This window comes from Marmota flaviventris, chromosome 10 (genome assembly GCF_047511675.1).
Source record: "Marmota flaviventris isolate mMarFla1 chromosome 10, mMarFla1.hap1, whole genome shotgun sequence".
NCBI classification, from domain to species: domain Eukaryota; kingdom Metazoa; phylum Chordata; class Mammalia; order Rodentia; family Sciuridae; genus Marmota; species Marmota flaviventris.
The window spans coordinates 44964337-44979427 of record NC_092507.1 but is presented as its reverse complement, the minus strand read 5'-3'; the positions used below and the strand labels follow the sequence as shown (position 1 = coordinate 44979427).

Below are 15091 nucleotides of genomic sequence, written 5' to 3'. Positions count from 1 at the left end.
TAATCTTTGCAACGTGTTATCAAAGGGCCCTTGGTAACGTTCAGAGGATATTTCCAGTTTCTCAGGGAGGAGCTCTGGGACTCCTCTCCTGCTCCCCTTTCATTCGCTCCTTCAGTGACAGTCTGTGAGCACTTTGTAGGGTTAGATATTAGTTGTCCTGTCTTAGGGGATGGCTAGGCCAGGATGCTGGTTGGACTGGCCTCTGCCCATGTGCCCATCATAGAGAATCACACTCAACGTGACCTGGGAAAACAAAGTGGCGCTTACAGATACCACCCATGTATCAACACAGCCTCTCTGTGCCAGCATTTGCAGTGGCAGTTACTGTTCTCACTTCTGCACCTGCTGGTCCCTGGGACCAGCTGGTGTTTCCGTCCTACATGCTGCTTTCTTTCCACAGACTTTGGGGCCCTTGAAGGCCTTGATCAGACCTCATGACACCTTCCCTCAGTGTGAAAACCTAACGGGAGCCTTTGCAAAGGAGTGCCCGGATATGCCAGTCTATTGCTTCCCTTGTGGTCATGAGCGGCTCTCTGCTGGCTGAAAGGGCAAGTGTGGCCCTGGGAGGAAGTGGGAAAGGATCTCTTGTGGTGAGTGATGAGTTGACCAGTGCTGTCCTCAGGCTGTGGTTGCAACCAGGAAGTGGCCACAGCTGTGCTGTGGAGTTAAGACCAAGGGAGCAGGCTGTGTGGTGTGCATCAGCAACGTCAAATAGGTCCTCTGATATACAGACCTATGCACATTCACCTTACTGAGCAGAGCTGCCCCGGTGTTGCACGGAAGACCAGGCGGTTTCAGGCAAGTAGCAGACACCGTGGGACGGAGGAAGGTGTGCAAATTTAGACACACTTGCTGACCTTTGCGACCTGAGGAGACAACACAGGCTGACTCAGAGACATTCATGAGCATCAAAGGCATTATACTGAAAGTCTCTTGATTTTTAGACTGGTGTTCCTTTTGCCATACCATACTTCTGAAAAGTAAAATAAAAGCATCTCTTTCTATAACTTGGTGCATTTCCCATCCATATTATTATTAACCCATTGTTATTGTGAACCTACTGCTCTGCAAAGGTGAGAAGCATCCTCTCATGGAGAAGGATTGAGGTTCAGTGAGGTTAAGTTAGTGCTAAGGACACCAGGCAGGTGGCGGAGCCTGGATTCAGACTCAGGACCTGCCTGTGGGGTACTCACTGCTGTGTGCAGAAACCCCCACCACAGTATAATGTTGCCACTGGGGCTCAGGCCCTCAGCAGAGTCAGTGCTGTTGGTGACACTTTACCCCATATCTCAGAGACCTCCGATCTGTAGGTCCCCTGACATTCTGGCCACCCTGAACCATGTCCTTGATTCTTCATTTACTTCTTTTTTTTTTTTTTTCTGTAGCAGAGCCTTGTCTCTCTCTCTCTCTCTCTCTCTCTCTCTCTCTCTCTCACACACACACACACACACACACACACACACACACACAATTTTCCTGCCTTAACCTCCTGAGTCATTGAGATTTTCTCAAATACATATTTGATTATAAATCTTTTCTTGTTACAAAGTATTATGTGACCATGTAGGACTTTATATTTTTTAGGTGTTTTTATTAGTTATTGATGGATCTTCATTTATTTATTTGTTTATATGTGGTTCTGAGAATCAAACCCAGTGCCTCACACATGCTAGGCAAGTGCTCTACCACTGAGCCCCAACCCCAGCCCCACGTAGAACTTTTTTTAAAAAAAGAAATAATGATTGTGTTATCAGTATGATTTTTCCTCTGGTGCATATTTGTGTCTATATACTTCTTACGTAGAAAATTGGACTTTTATAGATTATAACGGGTATGTAAATACTGAATATTCTCCTATGTCATTTAATACTCTTTACACCATCCGTTTTGAAGATGGGTCTTGATACTGCCTAAACTGCTTCTTGTTTCCCTTTAGATCATCACAGGAGAATTCTACCGGATCTATTACCTGAAGGAGAAGTCTCGGTCAGCAGTTCAGAATCCCTACGTGGCAGCCCTCTATAAGCAAGTGGGCTGCTTCCTCTTTGGCTGTGCCATCAGCCAGTCCTTCACGGACATTGCCAAAGTGTCCATAGGACGTCTGCGCCCTCACTTCTTGAGTGTCTGCAATCCCGACTTCAGCCAGATCAACTGCTCCGAGGGCTACATTCAGAACTACAGATGCAGAGGCGATGACAGCAAGGTGCAGGAAGCCAGGTGAGGCGCCACCTCAGCACTTCCCAGTGGCCACAGCGTGCACCCCCTTCAATGCAGAGCAGTTCACAGAGCACCCACTGAGCACCTGTAGTGCTGGGCTCTGGTTTCAATGGGTAAATAAGGGCCCAGACCCTATTCTTGCAGGATTCAAGATTGAGTCACATGATTGAGACAGATATGTAAAGAAACCATTATGATACAGCATTGCTAAGTCCATTCATTTATTCTTTCTTTTATTTATTCATGCATGCCTGCTATGTTCCAGGCATGTGTCCAAAGCACCACCACAGATGCAAGAATGAACAAGACACAGTGCCTGCTCTCAAGGTCACAGTCTAGGGAGGGAAGACAGACAAGCGAGTATCAGGGATGTGAATATGCCCTTTCATGGCCCTTTCTTGCTCTTGCAGGAAGTCCTTCTTCTCTGGCCACGCCTCCTTCTCCATGTACACTATGCTGTATCTGGTGGTAAGTACCTACCCTCTGATTAGCACCGAGTCCAGTCCTGGCTTGAATCCCTCAGAATCATTAGGGACAGACTTCACTGTGAAGTCCTGGAAAGAGAGGTTTGCTAACAAAGTTAGGTTTTATTCTGGGCCTGGCCACTGCCTGAGCAGAAGTTATTTTATTTTCCAGGCTTCTTCCACTTTTCACATAAAAATAGCATCTGCCATCTTTCTTGGTAAGGATTGCGAATCCATTTTGAAATTATAAAGTGATGAAGACGCTCATATGCTTTCATGGTACAAGCCCTGCTTTCTGGAAATCCATTAACTCATTTGATCCTTAGAAAATAACTTTATGTTATAAATAATATCCTCTCTGTTGTGGGAAAAGATAACTAAGTCAGGCTCAGAGAATCCACCAAAATTTGCATAAACACCAGAACAGCTGCTCAAATCCAAGCCTTGTGATCCAGCTCCTCCCAATATTCCCTGTATCAGTTCTCCATCTTCCTTAAAGATCATCATCATCATCTGACCACAGAGAGTGGTTTTGAGTTTTACTCAAAGCATCGTTGAGGACACCTGGCCTCCTCACAACACTGTCAAGTACAGAATCCTTATCCCTATTTCTTGAATCCAGAGATGAAGGTCCAGAGAGACCAAGGAGCACATTTGAGATTCTTCAGCCAGGGGTGGAGCCATGGTTTGAATTCACAAGCTGCCCTTGCCCTGGCTACATCTGCCTTGATTTCCTGGGATGCTTGGGCGGTGCAGGAGGAGCACCCTCCTCTCCCCAGCTGCCTGACAGCAGGCTGTTTGTTTTTCTTTGTCAGTTAAGTTTGGTTTTCTCTGCCTTTCCTCTCCCCTCAATGAGGTCTGTGTGCCAGGGCACTTCCTGCTTCCAGCTGCCTTGGTGGAGTTCAGAGTGAGAAGGTGTTGAGAAGTCAGACAGAGCGCTCCGAAGAGCATTAGCTGTTTGAAAACAGATCGTTTTGATTTCAACTTATTTAAAAAGCATAATTAGGAATTGGAAAAACACAACAGAGAGATTGTCTCGTTCTCTTTTGCTTCCCCCTGTGACCCCCACTCTTTTCCAAGCCTGGAAGCCCAGGCTTTCAGGTACCTAGGATACAAAGCTTAAAGGTGGCCCCAACCTGTGAAAACATTACCCCTGGATCTTTTATTCATGAATAGCACTTCCTTCCATTCTTTTTGTTTGTTGGTTTGTTTTTGTTTTGACTTTAGAAAAGATAATTTAGCAAAGTATTTATGTTCCTGCTGCATGTGTATATTTTACCCAGAGCTGGAAGCAATTTTACAAATGTAATTTCAGTGTTTTGTAAAAGTGCTTAGAAGAGTTGGGTATGGGTTCATTTTTTTTTCTTTTTAATGTTCCTTCATTTTATTCCAAGAGAAAAACATTGGATTATTTTGAAGCCAACATTGGGCAGGATGTTCTTTACAGCTGCCCCAAAGGTGAAGATGATGTTTTGGGGGAGCCTATTTTGGGGGCTCCCGAAACCAGGGGACTGTATCTAGCTTATATGGTAACATGCTGTCAGGAGTCTGATGAGATGTGTTTTGATTTTCCTTTTTCTGGAAACAAAGAAACCCAAATCTAAGAAGTAACAAAATTCTGCAGCCAGTAAGAGACAGAAAAGCTACCTGAAGTTTAGTCTTGAAATGAGTCCACATTGTGGTCTATTTTTTCCATTATGTTGTGCTACAAAAACCAAAACCAAACACAGACAAATCTCATCAGGATAAGCTTGGGGAAGATAACCTCTTGATCCTAACTCCATTTTCAACTGAAGGAGACTTGCTTTTCTACACAACTGCTTTAATGGTTGAGACGTCCCTACCCTCTCCACCAGGCCCATGTACCCCACTCCACCATCACCCCTTTACCAGCTGAGGTTATGGCAAAGAGTCTCTGTATAAATCATGAGTGAGGAGTGATTTTCTGTCTTCTTCTTTCACCTCTTCCTCTTTCTCTTCTTCCCCTTCTCCTTTTCTTTCTTCTCCTTTTTTATTCTTTTCTTTTCTGTACTGGGGATTGAACCCAGAGGCACTCTACCACTGAGCTCCATCCCCAGCCCATTTTATTTTTTATTTTGAGAAAGGGTCTCCCTAAGTTCCTGAGGCTGGTCTCTTTAACCTGTGATCCTTATACCTCAGCCTCCAAAACTGCTGGGATTACATGCATATGCCACCATGCCCAGCTATAAGGAGTGACTTGAAGATTTATTTGCATGTCTCTGAGGGAGGAAAAAATTCTGACACCTTCCTATTGTTTGAAGGTAACAAGGAAGAAAGGAAAGAAGGGAAGGAAGGAAAGAGGAAGGAAGGAAGGAAGGAAGGAAGGAAAGGAAGAGAGAGGGAAAATGAGATGAGACCCTGATCCCTCATCTCCTAATAAGCCTTTTATCACTCCTCCCACGTCGTCATGCCACAGTGCACACTCTTAGCAACTCTTGGGAACATGTACCCATTCAACATTTACAACCCTCAGACACCCACATGTACACGTCCCTACACACAACTCATTTTTACCTGTAAAGTCACCTTGGCCTGAAACAACCTCTGAAGCAAAAGGCTAAAGATGAGAGTGGTACTGTTTGCCAGGGTGATGTGACACAGAAACCTCATCCCTTATAATAACCAATTTGCAAAGTTTTGTAAAGAAAGTTCCAAGGCACTGTAGCTGCCTGTCAGAGGAGGTGGAAGATCCTGTAGTCAGTTAGAGAAGCCCTTCCACCCTCCCTGATGCTTTTATGTTGTGTTTCAGGAAGTAGGAGTTGGGCAAATGGACCCTGGCCTCCTCCAGTAAGCCCTATGCTTTTGCTAATGTGACCTTGAAGGGTTGGGAGACCACTTCTGAACATACAGAGAGAATCCAACAGGCATTACTATAGAATCAGGAACCAGAAGTGGGAGATTAGCTTAGAGACTCGGGGCACTCATCTATCAAGTGGAGATTGTCCTGTCTGTTCCACAGCGTTCTTGCCACTTTTCCTACCTGGACTTCACTTTCCTCATCTGTCAAATGAAAGAGTGGGATTAGATGGTGTCTACACATCTCATCTCAACATCTCTGTGGTTCTACTAGAAAGAGTTTTTTTTTTTTTTTTTTTTGTCTGTGTGTAGTGCTAGGGCTTGAACCCAGGGCCTTGTGCATGTAAGGCAAGCACTCTATCAACTGTGTCCACTTTGCAAGAGTTTTGAAATGCTCTCTGTGTTAAAAAGAAGATGGGAAGCTCTCAGGGACAAACACCTACATTGCATACAGTTTGAAGACAGCAGGAGATGAGAAACACTAGCTGGCCCCACTCCTGCAGCTGCCATCTATGGCCTCCCTGGCTTTGAAGGGCACTCCATATTAGGTTTTGATTTGCAAAATGGGTAGCTTGGAAAAACCATGCCCCAAACACCAAATTATATCTGGGCACAGAAGCTTAAGGATGAGGTTAAGGTTTGTTAGATATTAACGTGAATTCGAATATGAAAAACCCCACAGCATCTATAAGCATAAATTTTGCTTCCTGCCTCTGAGCCTTGGCCTGCACCCCAGGGGACCACATCTGGATTGGTCCTGCACCTCTATGTTTAGGGGTTGAGGATGACTTGGCAGTCTGGATAAACTACAGGGCAAATCCCAAATCGTGTAGCACACCTGGTGTCTCCTCTTGTGCCAGGTGCTCTGCTACCTTCTGGGGTTACTGAGATGAATCAGACCCAGGCCCTGCCCTCAAGGAAGTCACCTATGCATTGAACATTCATGATTTGTCAAGTGTTTAGTGAGTGACTATTATGCACCAAGCACCATGATAGGAGTGGGGAGATGGAGATTAGTAAGGAGCAGTCAGCCTTTGGAGAGTTCAGACTGGAGGCGCGTAGATAGACAATAGCAGTCTGATGCATTGTGCAGAAGGGGCAAGGGGATGTGTACTTTATCATGGGAATTGCGGCATCCATGCTAACCTGGAACAGCAGGTGGCACAAGCCAAGGAAGGCTTCTGGTAGGGTTGGTCCCATGAAGACAGGAGACATTAGAAGAACTTCCTGTGTGCAGGTGAAAAGAGGATAGGGATTTGGGGGATTGGCTTTGATGGCTGGAAGGACACAGGGAGTGGAAGGCACACTTGAGAGTTGATCACCAGCCTTTGGGATCTTCCATCCCAGCTCCTTCTTTTGTAGCAAATTTGTGTCGAGGCCTTTCCCCAGCTGCTGTGTTTTTCCCTCTAAGTCTGTCTCTCACCCCTTGCCTTTCCCCAGGTCACTTTTTCAGAGAACTTTACCCGACCACACTGTTTAAAGTGACAGCCCCATCCTCCTTTGTAGCCTTATTTTATACCTCTCAGTGTCTAATCAGCTACCTATTATATATTCATTTGCTTGTTTGTCTCAACTAAATTGTAAGTTCTACTAGGGAGAACATTCTTTGTCTTCTTTTAAAAAAAATATTTATTTTTTAGTTTGAGGTGGACACAATATCTTTATTTTACATTTATGTGGTGCTGAGGATAGAACCCAGTGCCTCCTGCATGCTCGGCGAGCACTCTACCACTGAGCCACCACCCCAGCCCCATTTTTTGTCTTTTGAGTCACTATTGCATCCCACTCCCCAAAGCAGTTAAGTACGCAGTGAACATCACACGAAGGAATGAGTGAATCCCAGGCCATCTGATGCTCAGAGGCTGTGCTCCTTTCCATTCCAATCAGAATTTTCTTTTGCCTCCTCATCACTGACCGATAGACCACAAAGGGCCGATGTGGTATGGGGAAGACCTTTTCTGCCACTGCTGAACACTTGACCCATTGGATTTTCTGTGCTGCCCCATGAGAACTATTGATGTGTCAGAGGGTTTGTTGGGTACCAAGGAGACAGGGAAGGGGCTGTCCTCTGCCAGGCATGTTCTCTAGCCTGTGGTTGTTAGTCATTGAGGTTTTGTTCAATATGTTTGGAATCCCAGAGCATGGGATCTGGTGTGCCCATGAGATGTACCCACACATATTGGGAGTGTCTGTTGAAATCCTTTGCAGGAACAAGATTGTTGTTTCCAAGGGAAATAAACCACTGTATCAGATGTTTTTCCTCCCTAACTCATGCATCTCTCCACCCCTCCACTCCTTTACCCCTCATCCATCTATTCACCCATCCATCCATCCATCCATCCATCCATCCATCCATCCATCTCTTTCTGAGCATTTGTTCTATGTCAGACCCTGTTCACACAGGGAACACAGAGATGTTCATAATATGGTGGAAAGTCATAAAAGTAAATAGTTGTAGAATAGTTGGAGAACTTTTCTGATTCTGGATGGGAAGGGATGGAGCATGAGGTAATGCTTCTTTTCTCAAAGATCGAAGAGACTAGTACAAAAGATCAAGATTTTGGGTGTAAAGTAGTAATTTCCTTAAGGAGACCGGGTAGTTCTGTACTTAGATCATGGACTCATTTACTTTCCAAGTAAATCATGGTTCTCTTTAGCCTTGATTTCTTCATTTGTGAAATGGGCACATTGATGTCCACTTAAAAAGAGATTGTTGTGGGCTGGGGATGTGGCTCAAGTGGTAGAGTGCTCACCTGGCATGTGTGAGGCACTGGGTTCGATCCTCAACACCACATAAAAATAAAATAAAGATATTATGTCCACCTAAAACTAAAAAATTAATATTAAAAAAAGAGAGAGATTGTTGTGACAGTTGCAGGAATTGTACTTTGAAACATCTAGAGCACTGCTCAGCAAACTGGTCATTTTCTTTCCTTCTCCTGACAATGACTGAAGACAAGATTTGATTAGTTTTAAAAGGAGGAGAAAAGTCACCTAAAAATTCTTCTTTGGTCCTCAATGCAGATAATTAACTTTACAGAGAGAAATGCTAGTTCTCCATCACGTGAGTGAGTCACTAAGCTCATGAATCACAGCCAAATGGGAACCATCAAGGAGACTGGAGAAAGGAGAAAGTATTTTACTATGGGAGTTGGAGATCTGGATAGGCTTCCAGGAAGAGGAGAGGCAGGGACATAGGAAGGACAAAAGCCTCCTTTTCACTCTTAGCTCAACTGTCCCTAGAGCAATGGAAATGAAGTGAGAGGACAGTAGAGACCTGTTTCACCAGTATGCAAATCATGTCATGAAACACAAATGACTTAGCAAGAATGAGAGTGTGACTCACACACATACATCTGACCCGGCTGGTTCAAACCAGAGGAGCATTCAATGTAAGGAGGTTTTGTTGGAATTCTGCAGGACTCCAATTTTGAAGCTGGGACCAGGAAAGAGAAGGGAGAGCTCCATTGTATGGGTGATCTCTGTATTGCAAGGACTTTTCACCTGTGATTCTCATCACATCCACAGTTCTTTAGCAAATGGAAACAGAATCTTGGTACACGAAAAGGACTTTAAGATTGTATATAGACTTATATATACATGTGTGTATACGTATACATACATACACATACGTGCACTTTAAATTTTTTTTTTTTAGTTGTAGATGGATACAATACCTTTATTTTATTGGTTTATTATGTGGTGCCAGGGATCAAACCCAGTGCCACACACATGCTAGGCAAGAGCACTACCACTGAGTCACAACCCCGCCCCACATACGTGAATTTTTGTGAGAACTTATTTCATTCAATCTGTGTCTTTCAGAGTTTTGAATATAACAGATGCTTGCAGCATTAAAAAAAATAGAAAAATCTTACGAGCTGGAGATATAGCTCAGTTGGTAGGGTGCTTGCCTTGCATGCACAAGGCCCTGGGTTCAATCATCAACACCACAAAAAAAAAAAATCTCATGTGATATGTGAGAAAATAGATGACTAGTCAGGGACATTCAGCTGCTATGCAGTAGAGTAGAGGTTCCACCCTCGTTGTTCTGATTGCAAATCTAACCCTGCTCCCAGCAATGTCCAGGAAACGATTCTGCCTGCTGATGCTGCAGCATGGCCCTGGGGTCTTCCTCCACAGAGATGGGGATGAGAACATTGGACAATCTGTCGGCTGTGGACTGTGGGAGGTCCGGTGATTTAGGCTTTCTAGTTTAGTCCAGCTCTGCTCATCCTTTTCCTAACCAGCCTTTGTGGGCTGCATGACTCTGCTGAAACCCCTGCAGGCATTCTGATTCTGATTCTGGGAACATCTTGCTGTCTCCTGGCATCTTATGGTCAGCAGGGTTGACTTCCTCTCTTGAATAAAATGTACCTGCCCCTTTGCACTGGAAATGGATTGAAACTCCAGTTATTATTTTTTTTTTTTTTTTGTTCCCAGGTCCAGAATGTATTCAGCCATCCTCATGAGGCCCAAACTTCTGGCCTGGAGTGACTTGTGTATGAACCTGCAAAATTCCACCCAGTCAGCTCTGAGATTACTGAGAGATACAGGGAGTTGCTGAATACAACTCAAAGCATGATCAACCTCAAAGCCTGCTGCCCCTAGCTTAGATCTCAAATCAGATGACTCCACTGGGTGGAGGGGCTATTGCACAATCTCCCTCAGTGGTTTACTTGCTTTGGTGAAATCGCCACAGTCATTGAGTACATCTCATTTATCAAGGCATAGGCAACTAGATTTCTCAAGAATGTTTTGTGTGCCTGTCCTCTGCCCACCAGGCTCCTTTCTATGTTATATCCTTTGATCCTGAGAGGGAAATGTGGTCCATCCTGCTTTATAGATGATACTGAGGTGCACAGAGGTCAATGACCATGCACTTGAAATGTGCAGAGTGTCATGGACTCAGAGCTGTATTACCCCCCCCCCCCAAATGCACTTGACAGTTGCACTGTCTCCCCGAAAGCCCCAGCTGTGGATCCCAGGAACAGTCCTGCTCCCGAGTGTAGTCATCACTGATGGAACTGGGGGAGCAGCTGCATCTCTGTCACTAGAATGACGGCTTCCTTCAGGAATTTTCTCCTCATGGCGCCTCCTCTTGCTCATTCATAAGCACTCTTCCTCTCTTCTGGGAGCTATTCTGAGGCCTGTCCTCTCCTCCATCCTCAAGTTCCTCTCTTGCATGAATTTTCTTTTAATGCACTCCAGCCTGAGAAGTCTCTGAGTCAGTGGCAGGGGAGATGTGGGCTTTGTCCGGTTGGGAAACCCACCCTTCCTCTGCCCCACCCTGGATTCCAAGGCCTGAGACCTGAAGTCCGTGCAGCTAGCGAGGGGAAGGGTGGAGAATTTCAAACAAGTCTTTTCGGAAGACCTGCAGCTTTGTTCAGTGTGGGAAATAGAAATATCTCGGGGCTACTTTAAATGTTTGATGGACGAAGTTGTTCTATGTATTGAGTGGCATGTTGTGCTGTCCTCTGTCTGCCTTAGCAGTCAATCCATACCACAGCCTTTGTGATAGCAGCTATGACACTTTTATGGGGGAAGGGAAGCTAAGGTTCACTGAGGGTCTTCTGATTAAGACCCACATCTTTCTACTATCCACCCGCCTCATCCACTGCCCACCACAGCTGGATCAGGGCCAGACCACAGTGGGCACAGGGTATGCAGACTTTTCCTTCTTCCCTGAACTTGCCGTTGTTCTGAAGACTTTTTTGCTGAGCAGGAGCTGGACCAACATCATTCCATCCCTACTCCCAGAAGGAAGGGATCTTTTGATCCATGATGGCACAGTCTGCTGAAGGTCCTTTCAACAGAAAGGAGGGAGTGGCCTTGTGGACTGTAGCTTTAGATTCACTGTGATTTGGGCATTGCTTATATTGAGCCAGCCCTGCCTAGAGCCCTTAAAAAGCATCCAAATTATTATTTTGTTTTCATGGTATTGGGTGCCTTGCTCAAAACCGTATGTTTTTCACCATTGCATACGGTAATATTCTCTGTGATCCAGTAGGTAGGTGTTCCGTAAAAATAGTGACTTAAAGCCAAATAAATCTTCTTTTTTTTTTTTCTCTGCAGGGCTTCTCAGAGTCTTTAGAAATCTCATAAGCATTATCAGTGACAGAAATAAGGATGTATTACAGAGTAATGAGCATTTGCCAGTTTCTTTTTTATTTTATTTTTTTAAATAGTCCTTTTGTATTCCATACAAAGTGGAGAATATGGGTCTTCTGAATAAAGACCAGGTTCTTTAGTTTGACATCCAAGGTCCTTTGAGAACTGACCCTTTCTTGTCTCTGTGGCCTTATTCCTTTTCATGGACCATGTATCCTCTTTTCTGAGGTGCTGAATGACTTGAAGTTCCTGGGGACATGGATGGCAGAGCTCAGCCATCCCTCTGTGTGGAATCCATACCCTCCCCACTGCTCCCTTAACCCCCAGCAAATGCTCCTGTTCATCTTTAAGGTTCAAGTTGTTCCTTCCCCTTAAGTCATGGACCCTGTTCCCCCAGCTTCCTTCATGGGACCTACAAAACACATTAGTACAGTTTTTTGCATCCCCTAACTAGGCCTGGCCAGGCAGGAATTTAAACTAATCGTTTCTGTACATTTTTTCACCTGTCATGGAACCTGGCTGACACTTTTGATCTCAATCTCTTCTGGCTATAGGTACAGGTTTTGTCTTTAAGGATTATTTTCAGCATAAGTTTTTTCTATTCTTTCCCCCTAAATTTTTCTATGATGTCCATGGGAATCTATTTGAACGTACATATGAACTACTGAATTTGTAACAGGATGATTTTATTGCTTCTTTTAGATTTTTAACTGGTTTTTAATTACATATGAGAAGACCACTGATTTTTATCACTGGTTTAGTGGCCAATGACATCAGTACAGCCTCTTATGTTTTTCATTCATTACTCTTAGATTTTCCAATACTACGCTTACATAATTTCAAAATGGTTATGAAGCTGCCTGCTGTTTTCCATGCCTGGCCTTTTTGGAAATAGTTTTCCAAGTCATTGAGGGTTGAGTCCTAGACGCTATTCCTGCAGCCAAGAGTGACTGAGCCCTTCCACTCTTCTGGCTCCTCGGAACTGGCTGCTTCTTGCTTCTTCCTGACCCCAGAAGGAAGGGCAGAGCCCCCCTTTGCCACTGCCACAGGTCTGCCGGAGGCCAGCAGCCCCTCCCTCTGCGCTTCCCCTCTCCCCTGGCCTCTCCCAGGGCTTTGATTTGTAGTCGGAAGTTCCCCTTGTCCCTTTGCCGCTTCCCCCCCTCATTTCCCAAGTTCCCACAGGAACCTGGGAAGTAGGTTGTGCCCAGAGGTTAGAACGGAAACTGCAGCCAGATAACTCTGAGGGGACAATACCCAGTTGACGTCATTTCAACTTCTTTCCTTCAGCCAGAGGTGTTTTTAGTTTTTTTTTTCCCTTCCATTTTTCTTCAGGTTACTCTTCTACCCCCCCACCCCCACCCCCCATCCAGTGTCCCTCAGTCTCTTCTTGAAAGTTCTCTGGCATTGTCTGGCTGGTTTATGTGTTTCCTTCTATGCTAATTCAAAATCCATAGCTCCTAGTGGTGACTTAGAAACTTGTCCTTGGGTAGAGTGCTTTGTTTTGAAGCAGAAGCATCCCTCTATCACGACCACTTCCCCTATCACTATTGTATTTCCACGACCTTAGGGGTGGGGAGAGGCAGGGAGTATAGGGATTGTCCATCCGCTATCTCCAAGGAAATGCACAAATGGATTAAGTGGGTTGTTATCAGTTGTAAAATAAAGTCTTTACTGACCCATTACTGGTCTTAGTCTCAGTCAAGAAGATGTTAAAAGGAAACAGACGTGCCAAACATAATGTGAAATTCATTTGTGTGTATTATCTTTCTCAGCTTTCCCTAGTTTATCTCTATTTTTCTTATTTTTTTTTTTTGTTGTTGTTCTTGTAGAACTAAGGCTTGGCATTTAAATAACTGGCTCGAGGTCCTGTCCACATTGAATGCTCCATCCACAACCTACTGCCCCAAGTCTGGGGAGTTCCATTTAGCAGGAACACAGTGTGATTGGAGTTGGTGTCACAGGGCCTGCAAACAGGAGTCACTCAGTGTCTGCTTGTTTTGTCTCCTCTCTCCAGCTATACTTGCAGGCCCGCTTCACCTGGAGAGGTGCCCGCCTGCTTCGACCCCTCCTGCAGTTCACCTTGATCATGATGGCCTTCTACACGGGACTGTCCAGAGTATCTGACCATAAGCACCATCCTTCTGATGTCCTGGCAGGATTTGCTCAAGGAGCCCTGGTGGCCTGCTGCATAGTAAGTAGCCTCTTGGCCTCAGCACGCAAGCGGAGGCCTTTGCTTGTTAAATGTTTCCAGCTCAGTGACCAAAGCCAGAGAGCCCTTATTCCTGTTCTCTTGGTATCTGAAGAACCACCTCCTCCCCAGAACCCCATTGCTAAGTGCAAATAATTCTTGCTTCCTTCCAGACTGTGAGTTTTGATCTGACAGGATCTGTAAATCCTCTTCTCCATAAACACAGAAGGTGTGAGTTTATAGAATGTTGCAACTGGAAGAGACCTTAGGTATTGTCCCATTTACTCGCTTTATGTATGAGGACATTTAGACCAGAAACTTGCCAAGGTCACATGTCACATGAGTTAACAGAGTTGAAGTCTCCTGACTCACAGAGTACTCACGTGCTGCTTTGGTGGATGGTTACTCTTCAGTTGAACTCTGCTTTTTGGAAAATGCCTACTGTTTCCACTGTGACCCTTGAGGGCCTCACTCTGGCTGCAGCAAAGGAGGTTTGCTGAAGCTAAGTCCTTCCCGGGCCAAAGGGCTCTCTGCACATTACGTCAGAGTTCCCTGGAGACTGCACTTGGGAAGGGCCACATGCTGATTTGCCCCAAATGGTTGGGCTACCCCTTGCATACATTTCATCCTGACTTGCAGAGAGGGTGGGATAAAGGCATTCCACCCCTCTGAACTCTATGGGGTGTCTCTGTTTTTCCTGCCCACTGCAAGGTTCAAGGGGCTTATTCAAGAAACATGGCTGAGCACCTGTTCTGACATTGTGATTTCCTGGGTCCTCTTCAGAGGAGCTGCCCCCAGTGCAGCAGGAGACCCTGAGCTCTATAAAGGCTTAAAGATGTTTAAGCAGCACCCATGACATAGGCTGAGTTGTTGTTAGTATTGTCCCTCCTCATTCACAGACAGGATTATGAACAATAGAGAGATCCAGAGCTTTTCTCCCTGTTCCTGGCTTCTAAGCCTGGCTGCAGTCCTGCGTCTCTCTGCAGTCACCCTCTCCTTCTCTGTAATAGCATTTGTCACTCTGTTGCGACGTTAATGTGTCTCCCTTCAGACAGGCAGGGACGGGGACGGTATGTAACATAAATGTTGGTCTCTCTGTCTTCCCGAGGCTCTCAGGGTTCCTAGCTCCAGAGGTCAATGTGTACTTAATAAGCAAAAAGCTCAAATCAATGAGTTGACTTGGCCTTTCTTGAGATCACTGTAGGGAATAGTCTCCTGAAGGCAGAGGGATGAATAAAGGCTGAGCCCTTGCCCTTAACGAAATCCCATTCTGGCCACATGCACAGCCAAGTCA

The 15091-nt window shown here is 45.2% G+C and overlaps 1 protein-coding gene across 1 annotated transcript in view; it reads left to right on the top strand.

The window, feature by feature from the left end:
- The window catches only part of Plpp3 (phospholipid phosphatase 3), an 81543-nt gene that overhangs the window by 52286 nt on the left and 14166 nt on the right, over window positions 1-15091 (top strand). The window contains exons 3-5 of the mRNA XM_027944993.2: window positions 1937-2217; window positions 2628-2685; window positions 13624-13800. Coding sequence (XP_027800794.1) covers window positions 1937-2217; window positions 2628-2685; window positions 13624-13800 — 516 coding nt within the window. The remainder of the gene's footprint in view (window positions 1-1936; window positions 2218-2627; window positions 2686-13623; window positions 13801-15091) is intronic.